This window comes from Poecilia reticulata, chromosome 4 (genome assembly GCF_904066995.2).
Source record: "Poecilia reticulata chromosome 4, P_reticulata-male-v2, whole genome shotgun sequence".
NCBI classification, from domain to species: Eukaryota; Metazoa; Chordata; class Actinopteri; order Cyprinodontiformes; family Poeciliidae; genus Poecilia; species Poecilia reticulata.
This window is the reverse complement of record NC_088833.1, coordinates 9578717-9595148: the sequence shown is the minus strand read 5'-3', so window position 1 is coordinate 9595148 and position 16432 is coordinate 9578717. Positions and strand designations below refer to the sequence as shown.

General features: G+C 39.6%; 1 protein-coding gene across 2 annotated transcripts; it reads right to left on the bottom strand.

Moving 5' to 3' along the window:
• Positions 1 to 2727: 2727 nt before the first annotated feature.
• b3galt2 (UDP-Gal:betaGlcNAc beta 1,3-galactosyltransferase, polypeptide 2) lies at positions 2728 to 16169 on the bottom strand. Of its 2 annotated transcripts, none has more exons than XM_008406662.3 (2): positions 15263 to 16169; positions 2728 to 5075 (listed from the first exon to the last, which is right to left on the bottom strand). In XM_008406662.3, the coding sequence occupies exon 2, from the start codon at positions 4735 to 4737 to the stop codon at positions 3415 to 3417; it is 1323 nt and encodes a 440-aa protein (XP_008404884.1). In that variant the 5' UTR covers positions 4738 to 5075; positions 15263 to 16169; the 3' UTR covers positions 2728 to 3414. The 2 variants fall into 2 exon arrangements, with proteins under 2 accessions (XP_008404884.1, XP_008404885.1); XM_008406663.3 differs by having other exon boundaries at positions 15966 to 16154.
• Positions 16170 to 16432: the final 263 nt, after the last annotated feature.

Below are 16432 nucleotides of genomic sequence, written 5' to 3'. Positions count from 1 at the left end.
TTGCCTGAACTCCACCCCGGATCTACATGTTGTCTCTCGCCATGTTCATCCCTTAGAGACCAGATTTCACCAGTGTGCCAGATTTCTGATAGCTATTTCCAATAGGAAAACTCAGCCTGTCACAAAGTTTAGACTGTCTTATGAGCAGCAGGCAGAGGCACGAAAAGTCTGCTGTACAACGCCCTCACCAGACTCCAATCCAAGAGAGCCCCTTTGGGATATGAGATGGTGGAATGAGGAGATGTGCAGCTGACAAATGTGCAGCGACTGTGTGATGCTGTCATGTCAGTAAAGACCAAAATTAGCTTGTGAGTGTAAAGCATTGTGCAAATATCTAGAAGACCTCCCTGTAACACCTCGCTGTGGTCTAGTTCATAAGGTTTTCACAAGGTCTAAGAAAACATAGAGGGGATGTTTACTAATGATAACATCAGTAAATGTTGTTTCCTGTAGCAGTTTTCACAGTTAAACCATATAAGAGCTCTCTATGTTATGTAAAGAACATTTGGCATCCGAACTAGAGCTGCTTGCCACAGTCAACTGATATACAGATGATGTTTTACAGATATGTCACCAAATACTTGCTGGATATGTGTCCTGATAAAATTGGCAGGAGAGCTGGCACAAAAACAGAAAAACTATACTACTATCTTTGTAAAACTCTTGTGGTAACTGTTTAACAAGGGTTTACGAGGGAGTTTAGATTTGCAAATGAATGTACACGGACTAAGAAAAAAAAAATAGGCAGCTGTCTACTTTGCCGGTGGCTCCTGCATGAAGTAATTACTTGCTGCTGTGCAGTTTATCTTAGATGAACATCTTGATATTTTCCCCCTATACTGTCTTCACCATTTTAGCTCCCAGCTCCCTTAAGACTCTTCTGCTTAGTGATTAACAGCTTAAAATATCACATTGTGTGAACTATACCCATTGTACACCGCCCCTAACAGAATCACTCATATGTAGGTGATTAAAACGAGAGTGACAGGTGTGTGTAGTGAAGTCCCGGCTCTCCATTAGTTTAATTAAATTACCTTAATCTGATATATGCTATTTTGAGCCAACACCCAATTATATACGTTCCTTTTGTTTCTGGCTCAAAGCAATGGAAGATGGAGTTTTTTAAATTAATTTATTTTCCCTTCCTTTCTCCAGCATACACAAAACCAGAAACAAGCACCTGCTTCTGCAAGGAGAAAGTCATTTGAAGCAACATTGACTGTCTTTTCCAAGTCTTGTGAATTCATTTATAATTAAATCGGAAACTAGGTGTTTTTCAGCTGAATATTACATATTCCTTGGGGCCACAGTGGAATTCAACATTTTGCTAATTTCCCCAACAGAAATTTCTTGTCTCCATAATGTTTCAATTCACCTGCTCAGTGTTTTTCTGTGTTATTTGGAAATTAACTGAGGCCTGCTTTAATACAGCATTAGGATTTTGTAATGATCATTTGTATTCCTTTCACAAGCATTTGCCTAGTTTGTCTAAAATTACTCATGGAGCGCTGGTAGAATGAACAATGACACCAAGTTAATACCGCAGAAAAAAGGGATCTATGTTCTCAAGGAACTCATTTTCTGGTGCAAATTTAACATGTTAACAGGCAAAAATTGTGGTTTAACAGTAATCATAAATTACGCTTAAGCCTGCAATTTGTGTCAGACATATATATTATCTTAATGGTGAGCCATTGCAATGCACTTTTTTTTCTATATTTTATTTTGGATATTAAAATAGTTGTGACCGCGACATATAATTCACCCAGTAACATAAATTTTGTTCTGAAAAGTTTTCAAAATTTATGCTGCTGGGTGAATTGATAAATTCTGTTGACTTTATTAAATCTATTACAGTGCTTTTGGTCAACCTTTGATGTTATAGATCACAAGTAACTTATTTCAGGTCTCATCTCCTGTGCTGGTAATAAGAGGGCGATCCAGGAATCACTGCAGTCATACTTTACTAACTAAAGGATTGTTTTTTTATCCATTTGGAGAACCAGCAGCTCCCCAAGGCTCCGTTTTAGGTTGCTTCTAATTTACTTTTCATATAAAACCTTAAAAAAAGATTTGACCATTGCAGCTAAGCCATTGCCTGTGGTTGTATCTAAATTCAGGTGTTGCATAATTCTTTTAGGGATTTACAAATACGGATGGTAATGAACCTACTTAACCTGAACATGAATAAAATGTAATGGCTTATGTGATAGCAGATTAATTTTATCATTTGGAAACATTTGTGTGAGGTTAAAAAGAGCTTTTTCCTGCTCAGTTCAACATTCATTCACATTACTGAGTTAGTCACGCTTTCATTACATCTCTGTTGATTTACTGTAATTCTCTGTAAGATGGTTTTGATAATTTCTCACTTAAACTGCAAAAAGCTATTCAAAATATGCTGTGGCTGTACACCATCAGTAAAGAAACGACATGATCTCAACAAAGCTGCTACGGCCTCTTTAATCCGGCTTCCTGTCCATTTAGTGATCCAGTTGAAAATGTTATTGAGTGCATTTGGGAGTCTTCATACACAAATGACGGTTGTAACCCATTTACAAAATATGTAATGAAGGCCATAACTTTACTGTTTTTATCCACTGAAAATAATTTTCAATGTTAAATTTATCTTCTTTCCTCCCTGCCCCAATTGAATAACATCAAGATCACCCGCAGTGATCCCACTTTGCTTAAGGATTAGACAAGATGCAAGAACTACACGCAAAATGAATTCAGTACATTTATTTTTTTAACTGAGTCATTGCACGTTTACTTAAGTGCAGAGTAGTACTCAATGTAAAGCTTTAGAAAATACAATCTCAGTCATCTCTGATGTGATTGTGGTGCTTCATGTGAATCCTTTGAAAAATAAAATACATTAGATGACAAGAAAACCACTCTTAGCAGTGTACTTTTATAGATCTGTAAAGTAAACACTGAGAAACAGGGCAGCATAACTGGTCAGTGTTAAAAGATTTATATCATTCATTCATATTTAGGTAGTGTAACTTTTCAAAATAAATGTACATTTCCCTTTGTCTGTGTAAACACACTGGTGTTTTTTTTTTTTAACCCATCTCTTTAAACATCATAGACTGACATACTGCACTGCCCTGGAGAGAAGAGCAGGAATTGCCACCCAACTGTTGGCACCTGAATTATCCAAAACCCCACTTTTGAGCTGCAGCTTTCTTTGTGCATCACATATTCATGTCCCCTATTCTTCCTTTCGGAAATAGCTCAATAGATTTACAATAACTCTTTCAAAAATAAAAAAATAGGTTGGTTCATAAACTGTACACAATACCAAAAACAATGTGCTTTTATTTTTTTTAAATATAGTGCCGAGTTTAATGTTCCCTTCTTTGCACAAGATCCTTTACTTCCTTAAGTGAGCTGTTGTCACAGGATTCATCATGGAAGCCTCTCCCCATGGAGCTTTCGATGTCTGTGTCTGCCGTTCTTCTCCTTGGCCGTATTGACACAGGCATTGTGCTTGTTGGTCTGCAAATGGTTCCAGTACTTGATGAGTTCATTGGGCTGAAACTGATGGGATGTGATCAGGTGGCTGTACTTGCAACTGGAATAAGAGACGCGCCAATGGTTGAAGAGGAACTCATTGGGAGGGGGTGCAGGGTCGATGCGTAACTTTGCCAGGCAGATCCCTACATACACGTCCTCCAGATGCAGCCTGCGTATGCTTAGCGAGGCCTGATAGATCAACTCGGCCATGTCCCCTGAGAACACGTACCCCGTGCCTGAGCAAAATATTGGGTAGCGCTCGCTTGGATAAAGCTCTGGTGGCATGTACCACTTACTGTCCTTGTTTCGGTTTGGTGCATAGCCCCTCATTAGATAGCCTGTAAAATACTTCTGTTTGGGGGGCAATTCGGGTTTTAGCAGCTTTTGGATGAGATACTCTGTATTGATGAACATGTCACTGTCCGTCTTCATCACATAGGAGACGCGTGGGCAGTAGGTGGCTACCCAGTTCATGCCCATCAAGGTTTTGGTGGTTAGGTTGTAGTAGGTGTCCCGATAGTCCTGTTGAATGATATCATGGTAAACACGGCTCTCTTCTTCAATGCTACTTTGAAGGAAGGCATCTGAACTCTTTCCTGTGCCAAGAAGAAAAAGTCGGATGAATCCCAGGCCCCCTGCTACACTCTCATTTCCCCACGTCTGCCGGATTGCGTTGCGTGCATCGGCCTGTCTAGGCTCAGCAGCAATGAGGAGGATGAGGAAGGGCGTACTGTCCCTGCACTTGAAAGGTTCATTCAGGATGTAGCGGTAGGGCTGAGCACTAAGCTTCTCCCCAACATCCATCTCCTTCTGTAAACTGTTGTTAGAGCTCATGGAGTCCCCAAGCCCCACGATGCCTGTCCTGGATCCTCCTCCAGCTCCACCTCCTCCTCCTGGCTCAGCTGCTGTTCCCTCTGCCTGTTGAGAGCTGAGGTTGAGAAGAGGCTTTGGTGCGCCATACCCTGTCTCCTTCCACAGGCTCCTCAGGGAGCTGCTCTGGTTGGCCTCTCCCTTGGGAGCCCGGAGACCCCTGATGGTGTAAGCCAGCGGGTAGTCACGAGGCCCATTGTGCCCTGGCAGCCATTCCTGGTGGCTGAAAAACAGAAAGACTGTAAAGAGAAGAGCCAGGGAGAGCAGACCAGCCACATGGGTCCGAAACAGGGAACGTTTGATGGTCATCTTGATGGAACATAAGTGCCGCCGTCTCCACTGCATGATGCAGATTGGGGTTGCGAGACACTGCTCCTTCTCGAGAATGGGCGGTGGTGGTCACATACAGTCACCTCAAACATGTGGTTGCCAACAATCAGAAGGTTATCTGAGCTGGCAGATGGGTTGGAGCGAGGCTCCTAGTGGAGTCAAGGGAACAGTTGAGCCCCTAAGTGTAGCTTGAAGCAAGGTTGAAAGGGCTCCTGGTGGAAAGAAGAAGGTGGCTATTCTTTCACCAGCAACACTTCTCCTTGTCTTCTTTGGCACTTCAGACAAACAGGGTCACGCACTGGGTCTTGTCTTCTTCAGGTTATAATAAGGGTCACCTCCTCTGTGTCTGCTCCCTGTAATTTAAAAACAGAGAGAAAAGAAACTGAGGAAACATTCTGCAAAAGACTTTCTTTATTCACTGGCACTGTGCCAAGTGTCAATTATTTTAGCTCCAGCTATGCTTCATTTTTCTTTTTCCTGTTAAATTTATTAGACTTGTTTCAAGACAAATAATCTGAATTAATTTTGTCCAGATGGAAGAGTCCCAATTAAAGCTTTTTATAGATACATAGCCTAATATGGATTTTTTCTATTTTTGTAAGCCGATTTAACACTTTGAAAAGGAAATTCTAAAAAATATTAAAGCACCGTAGCATATTTGATTAGACAGGGATGAAAAACACAGCATGGGCCTGTAGCTTGTTGATAGAAGATTTATAAAACATGACAAACACATCCATGCCAATGCACAAAAATATATAAAAAAGGAAAGAAAAGGGAAACCGTTCAAAAAGGAACGCTAACAGATCAATTAAATCAGTTTAGCATTTTAAAATCTCACAGCAAACAAGTTAAAAAGTCAAAAATGACAAATGTTCTGAAAATGTACTGAAATGCAAAAACCTTACAACCAGTGGATAGCAACATTGTGACTCCTTTTTGCATACAATTACTGGGCTTCAGGCCAAGGGCTTACAGATAAACTGTGGCTCTGCTCAATGTGGTGCCGACTAAACTTGCTCTAAACTACATAGGCTGCTGAGTGTCATCAGCCCCCCACCACACATCAACAACGAGAGAGGAAACACATCTGTCAAAATGAGTTTTCAGGGTCCAGCAAGCAGTGGTGCTGCACCCCAAGCCAGCCTCTGGCGATGACAGCCACTGCTTGTCATTCACCTTCAGCCTATCAAGGCTTCGTACGGTCTTGTTGGGATCACCCGGGTTGCTCAATCTTCGAGGACACACAGGCATGAATACAGAACATGCAGGGAATTATGCGCACATGTAGACACACAAATACACAAGAGTGTGGATAAAATGCAAATGATTGTGCCTGGTGCCCACCAGGGAGTTGTCCACTGAGACAGACATACTGCCGGTCATGTTCAGTCTTCACTGATTCAGAATGTCACTAAGCCAAACAAGCACATTTACTGTGCTCTGCATTCATGAACACAAAATGCCAACACAAGATTCGTGGTCCAACAGGCTTGTTTGCCTAATTACAACGAACAGCACTTACTTATATCCAGACTATGTCTGTGAATCATCTCTGTTTCCGGCTTCATGAGAAACGGATGTGATTTTGCAATATTTCTGAGAATACTAAGATTTAATTAGCACAAAACAATTTGATCCAGATTTGACTAGTTCATATACTGTATTTATTTCCCATGCTTAATTCTAAAGGCACACGTGTCAAACTCAAGGCCAGCCTGTCACTGGTGGTCTGCATGTAAACGACCGTTTATTTGCCGTGACATGAGCTCAAAGTGTGACGCTAGAGCTAGCTAGGATTGTTTTAAAGATAATGATAGAAAACTGGCTTAAAAACAGGTCACTCCAAAAAAAAGCTGCAGATACCGGTGGAAAGAAAACACCTCCAAGACTACTTATGTGATCAGAGGAAGCTAATTCATAGATGCTGAGTGTTGATGTGTCGTTCACTAGCTATTGGATTCCTTTGCATGGTTAGCAGTAGGAATCACTCCTGTTAGTCAGAACTGTTCTTTGTTTTTTTTTTATGTTCTGCTTTCAGGTCAGCAGCTATTGTTATCGTTTTATTGCATTATTATTTTATTTTTTTAATACAACAAATAAATACAATTGATAGAAATGGGTTAATTATTTTTATATTTAATGGTGCAGAAAATATTTTTTTTTCTGTTAAAGAAAAAAAAGAGAGCTTCCTACAGCCCTCCAAATTAGGCCAAATTAAATCAATGTGAAAAGATGTTAAATATTGTTTAACTTTAAAAAGTACTCACAGAATGGAGAAAATGATATATTTTAACAGTTTAATGGGAAGTTTCATCAATAGATTCTGACATAATGGCCCTTTCAGGACTTTCGTGAATTTGATGTGATTTGACAAGAAAAAGAGTTTGACGCCCCTGTTCTAAAGTGTTCCTAATGCCAAAACATTATTAATGGTGCTCTCTTTCAGAGTTCTCAGTATTCTAAATCTCACATTATGTTTCAAAGGTATGACAAGAAAATCTCAGTGAATGTTTTCTACATGACAGAAAAGAAGTTTCTCCATTATGGTCATAAGCTAATTTTTCATCAATGGCACTTAGTTGGTTGTTTTTTTTAATACACTTAGTGGTCTTAAACTTCACTACATCAGCTCACAGAGCCATTTTCAATACGTTGTCTGGTCGTATTTATTTTGTCCTTTGCTTCTATTTCTTATTTTTATCATTTGGAGATCAACTTACAGTTACCAGTTATAAGCAGGTGGTGTAAGCGAGTATTTGTAACATTTTTCATTGTCTCACAATTTTGATGGGGAGTGATTAAAAGTCAAATAAATATTACAGAAATATAACCCTAATATTAACATACAGTACTTTAGCGGCAGTAGAAAAATAGTGATGTTTCGGGGGCAGAGGGAGCATTTAGTGCAAATATTGTACCGACCTAGTCTGAATGATTTCCAAAACTTCCCGTTTAAATTTTCTGTTATGTTTGCTCATTCATCATGACAACTGACAAGGAACACGATAACCTTTTCAGGCGAGTGTGCTTACCCAGTGAAAGCAATTACAGGGGAATGAGAAGGGCCAGGGCAAGCTTTGTTTTAAAGGTTAACATACTTTACATCGGAGCACATTGAGCGCTTGAGAGATTTCTGCTGTCAACCAAATGAACATCTAGTTACACAAACTCTGATCAGGAGAACACACATGGAGGCACACATAGATATGAGTGCAGAGAAATACACAAGGAATAGATGCCCCCCTACGTGCTGGCGCCCACCCAGCCCACCGTCATTCATGAATCGAATTTGTTTAGTTATTCTCAGCATAAATGCAAATTTCAGTGCGATCATCAAGGATCCATTTTTACTTTTAAACAGTACTAGTTAGTGTGCCGATGCCTCTCATTAATTCCTTTTCTTGCCTCCCATCAATGTCACTTCTATGCAGGCCAATTAGTTACACCAGTGATAATTAAAGCCCCAGCGATTCTGCAGCGGTCAATAATCAGAATGAAGGCTGTGGGAGTGGCGCACTGGTGACATTATTATGCGTGCATCAGTGTTGTCACTAGATCAGCTTCAAACCTGGAGGTAAAATTAGAGATGACGGGCGTTTGTTTTGTTTCGGTTTCTTCACGGGAAACACGCAAAGAGCATGGAAGCAAAACAAGCTTTGGCAATGCTAATGAATGTATGATACTCAGTAAAAACATTCCATTTCATAACAGTGACACATTATCCTGAAGAAAAGTACTGCTCCCATTTATAAGCCATTTAGAGCAGCTTCTCGTTGAAGATAAAGGTTAAAATCCACTTTATTGAAAAAGCGCTGACTGATATGGCTGACTAAGGATCTCGTCTTACCTAATAACGCTATCCAGAAGCAGCAATCCTCAGTGAACCACAACATGTCTGATTTATTTTCATTCTGATGCGTTGCTGTAGCACTTGCCGTTTAGAGTCAGAAAAGCACAAATTTCATAAATGTAAGGAAACATCACTGTATACCTCCTCAAGATTAGAAAGGCGTTGTGGGAAAGCAAAAGATGCATCTCTCAGTTAAACCATTAAAAAAAAAATTAGATTATAGTTTTGTATTTAAAATTACACATGCAATTGAAAAATGATAGTTAACTTAACCTTCTAAAATATCTAGAGCATGTTTCTCAACCTTTTTTGGGCCAACCAGCCTTTATCCAGGTCCCTCACCGCTCCCCACCAAAGACTTTGCAGGCTTCTTTGCAGTGATTATTATTTTATTATTAATATTACTATCACTAATGTAGATGTTTTGATTTTTATGCTGGTTTCTGTATTTATCATCAAAAATAATTTCCCAGAGAACAAAAAAGTCATGGAAATAGAAATTATTGTCACAGGTGTCTATAAAAAATGCAATGAACATTCAAGTTAAAATTGGTCTAACAGCAGCCAATCAGAATGGAAAAAAAATATTATTCTGTGCCATTTTCTAGTTGTTAAATATTCCACAAAATGATAAGATAAAAGATGAACAACATGCCAGTTTAAACTTTGAACTATTTGCAAAACGACTGAGCTCTGCAACATTAAAACATGGATAGAACTGTAACTACATTAATCATAACTCTTCTTCTCTTCAGTGTTTATCAGTTTCTGGTGGTGCAGCTCTGTGCTGCCTTCAGGAGAATGGGACATCAGAGTATCATCCAAAAAATTTCACCCACATGGCATTTATTGTGCAAACCAGAGCTTTCAGTGAAAAAACAAAAGTTTCAGGTCCTTTTAATGCCATACAAATATGAGACAGAAACATGGATTATATCTTTATATAGACCTGTCTATTGATTTATGATTAATAGTTTTACTGGACAGAAATTACAAAGAACAAATCTGGTTATTAATCAAATCCTAATGAGTCCAATTGAAAGTGTCATGGAGTCATCAGCCTTATGACATTAACACTGATATAAAAAATAATATTGAAGAAATAAATATATCAAATCTAATTAAAAACATAAATAAGTGATCAGTTCTTTACTGTTATGGTCTGTAAGATATATTTATTCTCAGTTCTAGATATGGTCTCAACAAACCCATGGCACTTCAATAATATTATTTTACCTTTTATCTGGAAATGGTGTCTGTTTATTATTGTCATACAGTCTAAGGTCTTGCCATACCAATTTATTCCTCTTTATTTACTTTAGTTTCTTAGTTTATTCTTGCATTTTGTTCTTCATTCATTTCCATTTAGTTTCATTTGATTAGTATTATCCTCTCTTGGTTTATTGCTATGTCCACTTTAGTTTCTTTCCTGTTGCTACGTTTATTTTATCGTTTATTGACGCTCACCACCAGTAATCTTCACTCATCACCTGTTGCGCCTCCTAATCGTCATGTGTTTCACATCATGTGTTGATTTTTCACTGTTCAGCGTCGGATTCTCTGTTTTTATGCCATAATTCACATATAGTTGCTCGCTCCGTTTTATGTCCCGCTTCTCCTGTTTTAGAGTTTTGCGCAATGTGAACGTTGTTTTTTTTTTTTTTAACCAGCGTTCGGGAACTGTATCAATGGAGAAAAGGCAGACTGACATAAACCGTTTAAAACAACGGAAATAATTTTGGTATTCCGATTACTGAAATTTAAAAGTGCTGTGTTGTTCTATCACCCTCGTTTCATACTGGACCATTTACAGCGCCGGTGTTAACGCTATAAAATGAACGCTCTCTATCGTGGTATCACCCATGGAGGGATTTCTTTATTTAAATAGCTTCATTTTTCAGAGGGATACAAAGTGAGGGTATAGTGATATTAGTAATTACATGTTTATAAGAGCGATTTTCTGTTGTCCTTCCATGGAACCGTTCAGCCTTCAAACGGAAATAAAACACTTTTTAATATAAGTTGCTGCTTTGACATGATCACAGAACTGCCAAAACATATGTACAAAAATACCAGACAAAGTGAACCACAGCAACGTCACCAGCCGGTGTAACGCTGAACTGAAGCTACCAGTAGCAGGAGAACAGAGCTGTGCCAAGAAGCTACAAACACTGAATAGAAGAAGAGCTGCCATCGGTAACGTTGCAGCCAAGCATGTTTTAATGTTACACAATACAGTTTTACCAAGTTGCTCAAAGTCTAAACTGGTATTGTTGTGCTTATAAGGTGTAAAGTTTACCTTCGACCAAACGCCCCCCAAAGGCATCGCCTCCCTTTTGTAAAAATGTCCGCCAGCGCCCCCTGCCGTCCTCTGAACGCCCCCTGGGGGGCGGTACCGCCCATGTTGAGAACTGCTAAAATCATCGAAGACGAAAAGAAGTCAATCCTTATTAATTATCGACAAAACCTCTGTAACCTCTGTTTGAAATGCATAATTTTAAAAATTTTATCATTTTTTTTGTCAAGAAACTATCCAATTATTTAATATCAAACCCTGTGTGTGTTTGATATTGTGGGTAATTCATTCTTATAGTGATTATATATTCCAGTCCTCAAACCAATCAAGTCGAGTTCCTTTGATTTTACGTTGTCCTTAGATATTTGAATTGTATTCAAAAGCAGCTCAAGACATTCTTACTAAAACACTTTTCCTTGAGATCTTAAATATTTCATTTTTAGTTTTAATCATCTATTATTCCATTGTTTTTTTTCCCTCTTACTTTAAATCTTATTCCTCTGAAGATTTTTCATCTGTGAGGTGCTACAGAAATTTATTTACCACTACTTACAAACTGGGTGGAGAGTAGGAGTGTCTCTAAAACTCAACCATGGCATTTCTCTTCTCTTGGTCAGACATGTTTTGCTTCAGTCTGATTCATTCAGCACAGAAGCTGGCCGTTAGAGATGCATCTGTTACTGGTTTTATAAAACCAAGTTTTATTTTAGCACTAATGTTTGGTTAATACATTTTTTTTAAATGAAATTACTATTGAACCGCTAAGTGGTACCTGAGCTACTTAAACCTCTGGGTTCACCCGGTGCTCTTCAAACTCAATGACTGAGATGATTCAGCGCAGATGTAAGCTGAAGCTTGTGAAAGTAAAGCAGGGATGTCTCAACAATCACAAGATAAGTGTGACTGGAATTTGGAATTTACAAAATGTGCAACAAAGGCTTTTCGAAGATGTTTTTGTCTTCACCATCTGCAAGGAAACAACCAAAAGCCTAGTGGATGTCACTAAGAAAGTAACTTTTACGTACACGTTTTTAGTGTTCAAGTGGTCTGGTTTGTTTGTTTAACATCAATAACAAAGGCCAAGGGTCTGGTTATACTCAGCAGGAAACCCAAAACATAAATCTAAACTAAATTGGTTCAATCAATATTGTAGAGAAACTCAGGGAACTTCCTTCAAACCTTCACAATAAAAGCCTAAACATCAAATATCACTTTTCAAACACAGAGTTTAGATCAGGCCCATGGAGGACGTGGCCAAACCCGCTCCAACCCATTCAGTTCCCGTGGTAACATGGAAGTGATTAAATCAACCACTTCGATGTTTTTAAAATCTGCTAAAATGATGGTTGTGCCGAGTAGCTGTTACAGTTATCGACAGTAGCTTCCGACGACCTTAGTCCAGTAGAATAAAGAAATGGATGACATCCATTTATGTTACTGACAATTTAGTCAAACTCAAAGCACATTTCATTTTAAAAGGTAAACTACACCATCATCCAGGTAGCTGGAAATAAAAACTTGCTATAAACGACGGAAAGAAAACCGCGTGTGTGCCAGAAGATGATCATACAGCTCACACACAGCAGAAAACCAGATTCTGTCCTCGAGGAGAAATACTGGCCACTTTGCAACAATGAGCCACATTCAGCACAACTTCCTCAGATTTTAAAAAGCCTTGCCTAAGCTCAAAATTTGCAGAAAATAACCCCACTCATGAATGGACTCTTCTGCATACAATCATGCACAAACCTGCTCTTCTGCAAATTCTGCCTCTTTCTGACTTCAAGTCTGGGAGAAGTTGACCATTTGTTTATTTAAAGATCCCCATTAGTTTCTACTATAGCAGAGACTATTCTTCCTGCAGTCCACAACACAGACATTATAATGAAAACACATTTTGACAAACATCACAGATCAAGTTTCTTGCTCCGGCTCCAAACTCAGTTTTTGCAACCTCAAAGAAAGGCGTGTCATTAAAATCCGTTTATACACGATTTAATCGTATCCTGCTTGCATAAAACCTTCCTCTGTCTGTACCTGCCTCAAGGACAATTAAAATGCAGGTAAAGGATCCATGTCTCTGTTGTGAAAACATTTCGTAATGCGTGCAGTCATGTGGATCAACAGTTCTGTGTATATTTGAGTAAGATTAAAACTCAAATATGCCAGAGGATAAAAGGATTAGTTGAGCTTAAATCATCAACTTCCATCTTCAACGTTATGATTGTCAGGTATTCAAAACAATCATCTGGTTTAAATGATCAACATACTGTAGATTTACAGGCTTCCAGTCCCTTAAGTGTTGCTGAGCAAACTATTGAGAGGTCAACGCAACCCTTTAACTGTGGATATTGGTCAGATGTGGGTCAGACCACAAGAGCCCGTTTATTATAGAACACTGCCATAAGGTGACAAAGGGTCAGTTGACCCAAATAACAAAAGCACTGGTGTTATCTGATGTAGAGACGTTTGAACGGCTCTGGGTTGATACAGAGCCAAACCTTCCAACGGAGGGAGAGGAGACAGGGTTTGTCTTGTTTCTGTGAACTTCTAACAAATATTCTTCCCATTAACACCCTTTGAGAGGAGTTGTGATCATATGTAGGGCTCCAAACGTTCAAGGATAAGTGACATATTGTTGAATTCTGTACCATTGCTCGAGTTGACCCCAAATGTTCCGTTTTCTTTTCCCCACCAGACCATCTCGGTCAGAAAAATCATCCAGGCAGTGCTTTATGTCCAACACTTTGAAGACACACGGACAATCGTGATTCGATACATCCTACTGCTCAAATTGTATTGGATTTCAAATGTTGTTTAGAATAAAAACTGGATAATCAAATTTGCTGTTATTATTGTTGTTAAAGAAAATTATTTTAGCAACAGACTAATGGAGCCTAAATTAGGACATTTTAAAGTCTAAATTAAAAAGGTGGATATAATGACATTACAGACATAACATTTAGTCAATGTTATGTCAAGACTGTTGTCTACAAGACAACAGTCTTGTAGACTGTTGTCTCTAGTCTACAAGAAAAAAACACCAAAATCTGTATTTTATGTAAAAGCGTAAAATGAATGCATTTAAATACTTGACTTTTTAAAAAGGAGACTGAAACGTTTTAAAGCTGGGCACAAAAATAAAGAGGACCTCTGAGAAACAAAGGTCTGGCATGTAAGCAGAATCATTGTTGTGACAAGGTTCTTACTACTTGAGAAGCAATATTCATCTCTTCCAACTTTTTCTCCCTTACTCCTGTTGCACCCTTAAGCCAGGCAGTGCATCATGGGGTTCTTTATCTCAGGTGGACAAGGATCAACTTAAGTTCACAGCATAAGTTCACAGATTTTTGCAAGCAATTCTCAATCAATTACAAAGCAAAGTGTCAAGATACAGAGAATCTGTCACCGTTTTTTGGATGAGCCAAAAGAAGCTGCAGACCAGGAACCGAATGGCAGTTCTTCTCCTCTACACTGCACCTCCTCTAAGGGGTGTCATCCTAAAACCATAAGACTCAGCGATGTTCAGCAGTTGGGTGTGTGTGTGTGAGCTTGCACCTGTTAGTGGGAGTGCAGGCTAAAACCCAATTCCTCTATGACAATAAAACTATATTTCAACTAACTAAGGTTAAACTTACAGCAATTAAGCTAAAGGGGAAAAGTTAAATCAAAAGCTATAATACTAACACTTTAAATGTCAGAATTACATTTTAAAGCAGGTCAAACTCTTTGCATAAAAGTTTTCACAAAAGTGAGAGGTCAAGCACTAATGGTTGGGAAATTAAGCCCCATTAACGTGTCACAGTCTGGTGGTGCAGAATGAATACCCAGATGGTGAGGTTGGCCTTCTTTTTTTAAGCCACTTCCAGCATCGTAAAGAATGCAGAGACTTGGGTGCCAACTAGATCAGGCAGCTTGGCACAATGAAGTGGACATAAAGCTCCCTAAATCAATGTGATCAATAAGAACTCAATGGCTTTGCCTCTTGGCAGGGATATGGAGCAGGTTCCAAAACTGGAATGTGTGCAAATGAACGCAAAACAAACTGACCTCTATTTCACATTCTATTTTTGTTTTGTTTTAAACCATAAAACATTTCCATAATGAGAAAATAAAGCAGGAAGTAAATTATTTCTTACTAAACAAAGGTCCACCTATCCAAAAGTCTAAGGGCTACTCTGTCAGTGAAGGAGCCACAGAGTGATAAAGCGGAGGTAAATGATGTTGAGTCAAAGGTGGGCTAAATGGAGAAACTGATTGATGGGTTCATGGATCCCAGTCAAGACAGCCGAGGAGAGGTGGATGCAATGGAGTGGAGGGAGAGGAAGGAGGGGATGGCTAAATGAATAATGAGGATGTGGAGAACCGATGGGACGTGCAACGCTGCGTACCTCCTCCACCTCATGCTGCGGCTGCTGACAGGGCTGCGGTCGGCGCACGGGTGAACTGAACCCCGGTACTCTCACCCGCCATCACCGCCTCTTCTGGCCGGGGCTTCAGTTGTGCCCTCCGTCCTCCGCTTCCCTTTTCGCTAATTGCACAGACACCTTAGATGTGGAAACGACCCTCCTGCTCCTCATGCCAGCAGAACCTCAAGTAACCTGCGGGGATTTTTTTTTTTTTTTTTTTTTTTTTTTTTGGTTCTCCTCCTGGTGCGACTCCCTTTTACCCCTCTTCTCTTCCCAGGGTCCGTTATATAACTCTTTTTTCAAATGCACATTTCTTGCTTTACGATGCAGTTCCCAGTTGTTTCCTTGATCTTATCCAAGTTTGTCCTCCTCTACAGAGACGTTCTTGTCATTTAAAAATGAAAACGCATCCCTCGCACTTTCATCTGGAGCCAACCCGCTGGAAGGAAACGCAGAGCGGCGGCGGCGGCGGCAGCGGCAGAGCTGCCGGTACGCGGCTGCTGCTCCACGATGCTGAGTCCGGCTGCTGTGCAGTGTTATTAGCAGTGAACCGCGATGGATGAAAAAAGAATTATAACAACAAAAAAAAAAAAAAAAAAAAAATCAGCTCCACCTCTGAGTCCAGTCACAGTTTAAACATGTACCCCGACTCCTAGAGGGAGAACAAAAGCAATAACTCATCTACCTTCAGCTCCTGGCTTTGACTGGACACTCCGCTTCTTCTCCTCTGCAGAAGCATTCTTCTGATACGTCTTGGACCGACCCCGACCCCTGCCGGATCTCTCATCCAGCCGAGACAAGCTGCTGGCCCGTGAAAGCTGTCTGTCAGACACCGCTACACTGACGGTGCTCGACCACGTCACAGCACTCTTAGAGGAGCATCTCACGTGACCCAGTTACTCTGTAATGAGACGTTCAAGGGGTATTGGTGAAAAATTCATGGTGCTGCCACAACTCAGTAAATATTTCAACTTTATATTGAACCTGAAGTAATGTTATTGTGGGGGGAAAAAAAACAACTTCCGTTTGCACTGCTGTTTTAAAAACCCATTTGAATTTATACGGACTCAGATTAAGGTGAGAGAGTGGATGAGAAAAGTTACAGAGCAAGACTGGCAGTGTCCTGCGACTTTTTAATTTATCAAGTCTAAC

Bases quoted from the DNA above. Each gene is read 5' to 3' on its own strand.
- b3galt2 (XM_008406662.3), bottom strand. From the start codon at position 4,737: ATGCAGTGGAGACGGCGGCACTTATGTTCCATCAAGATGACCATCAAA.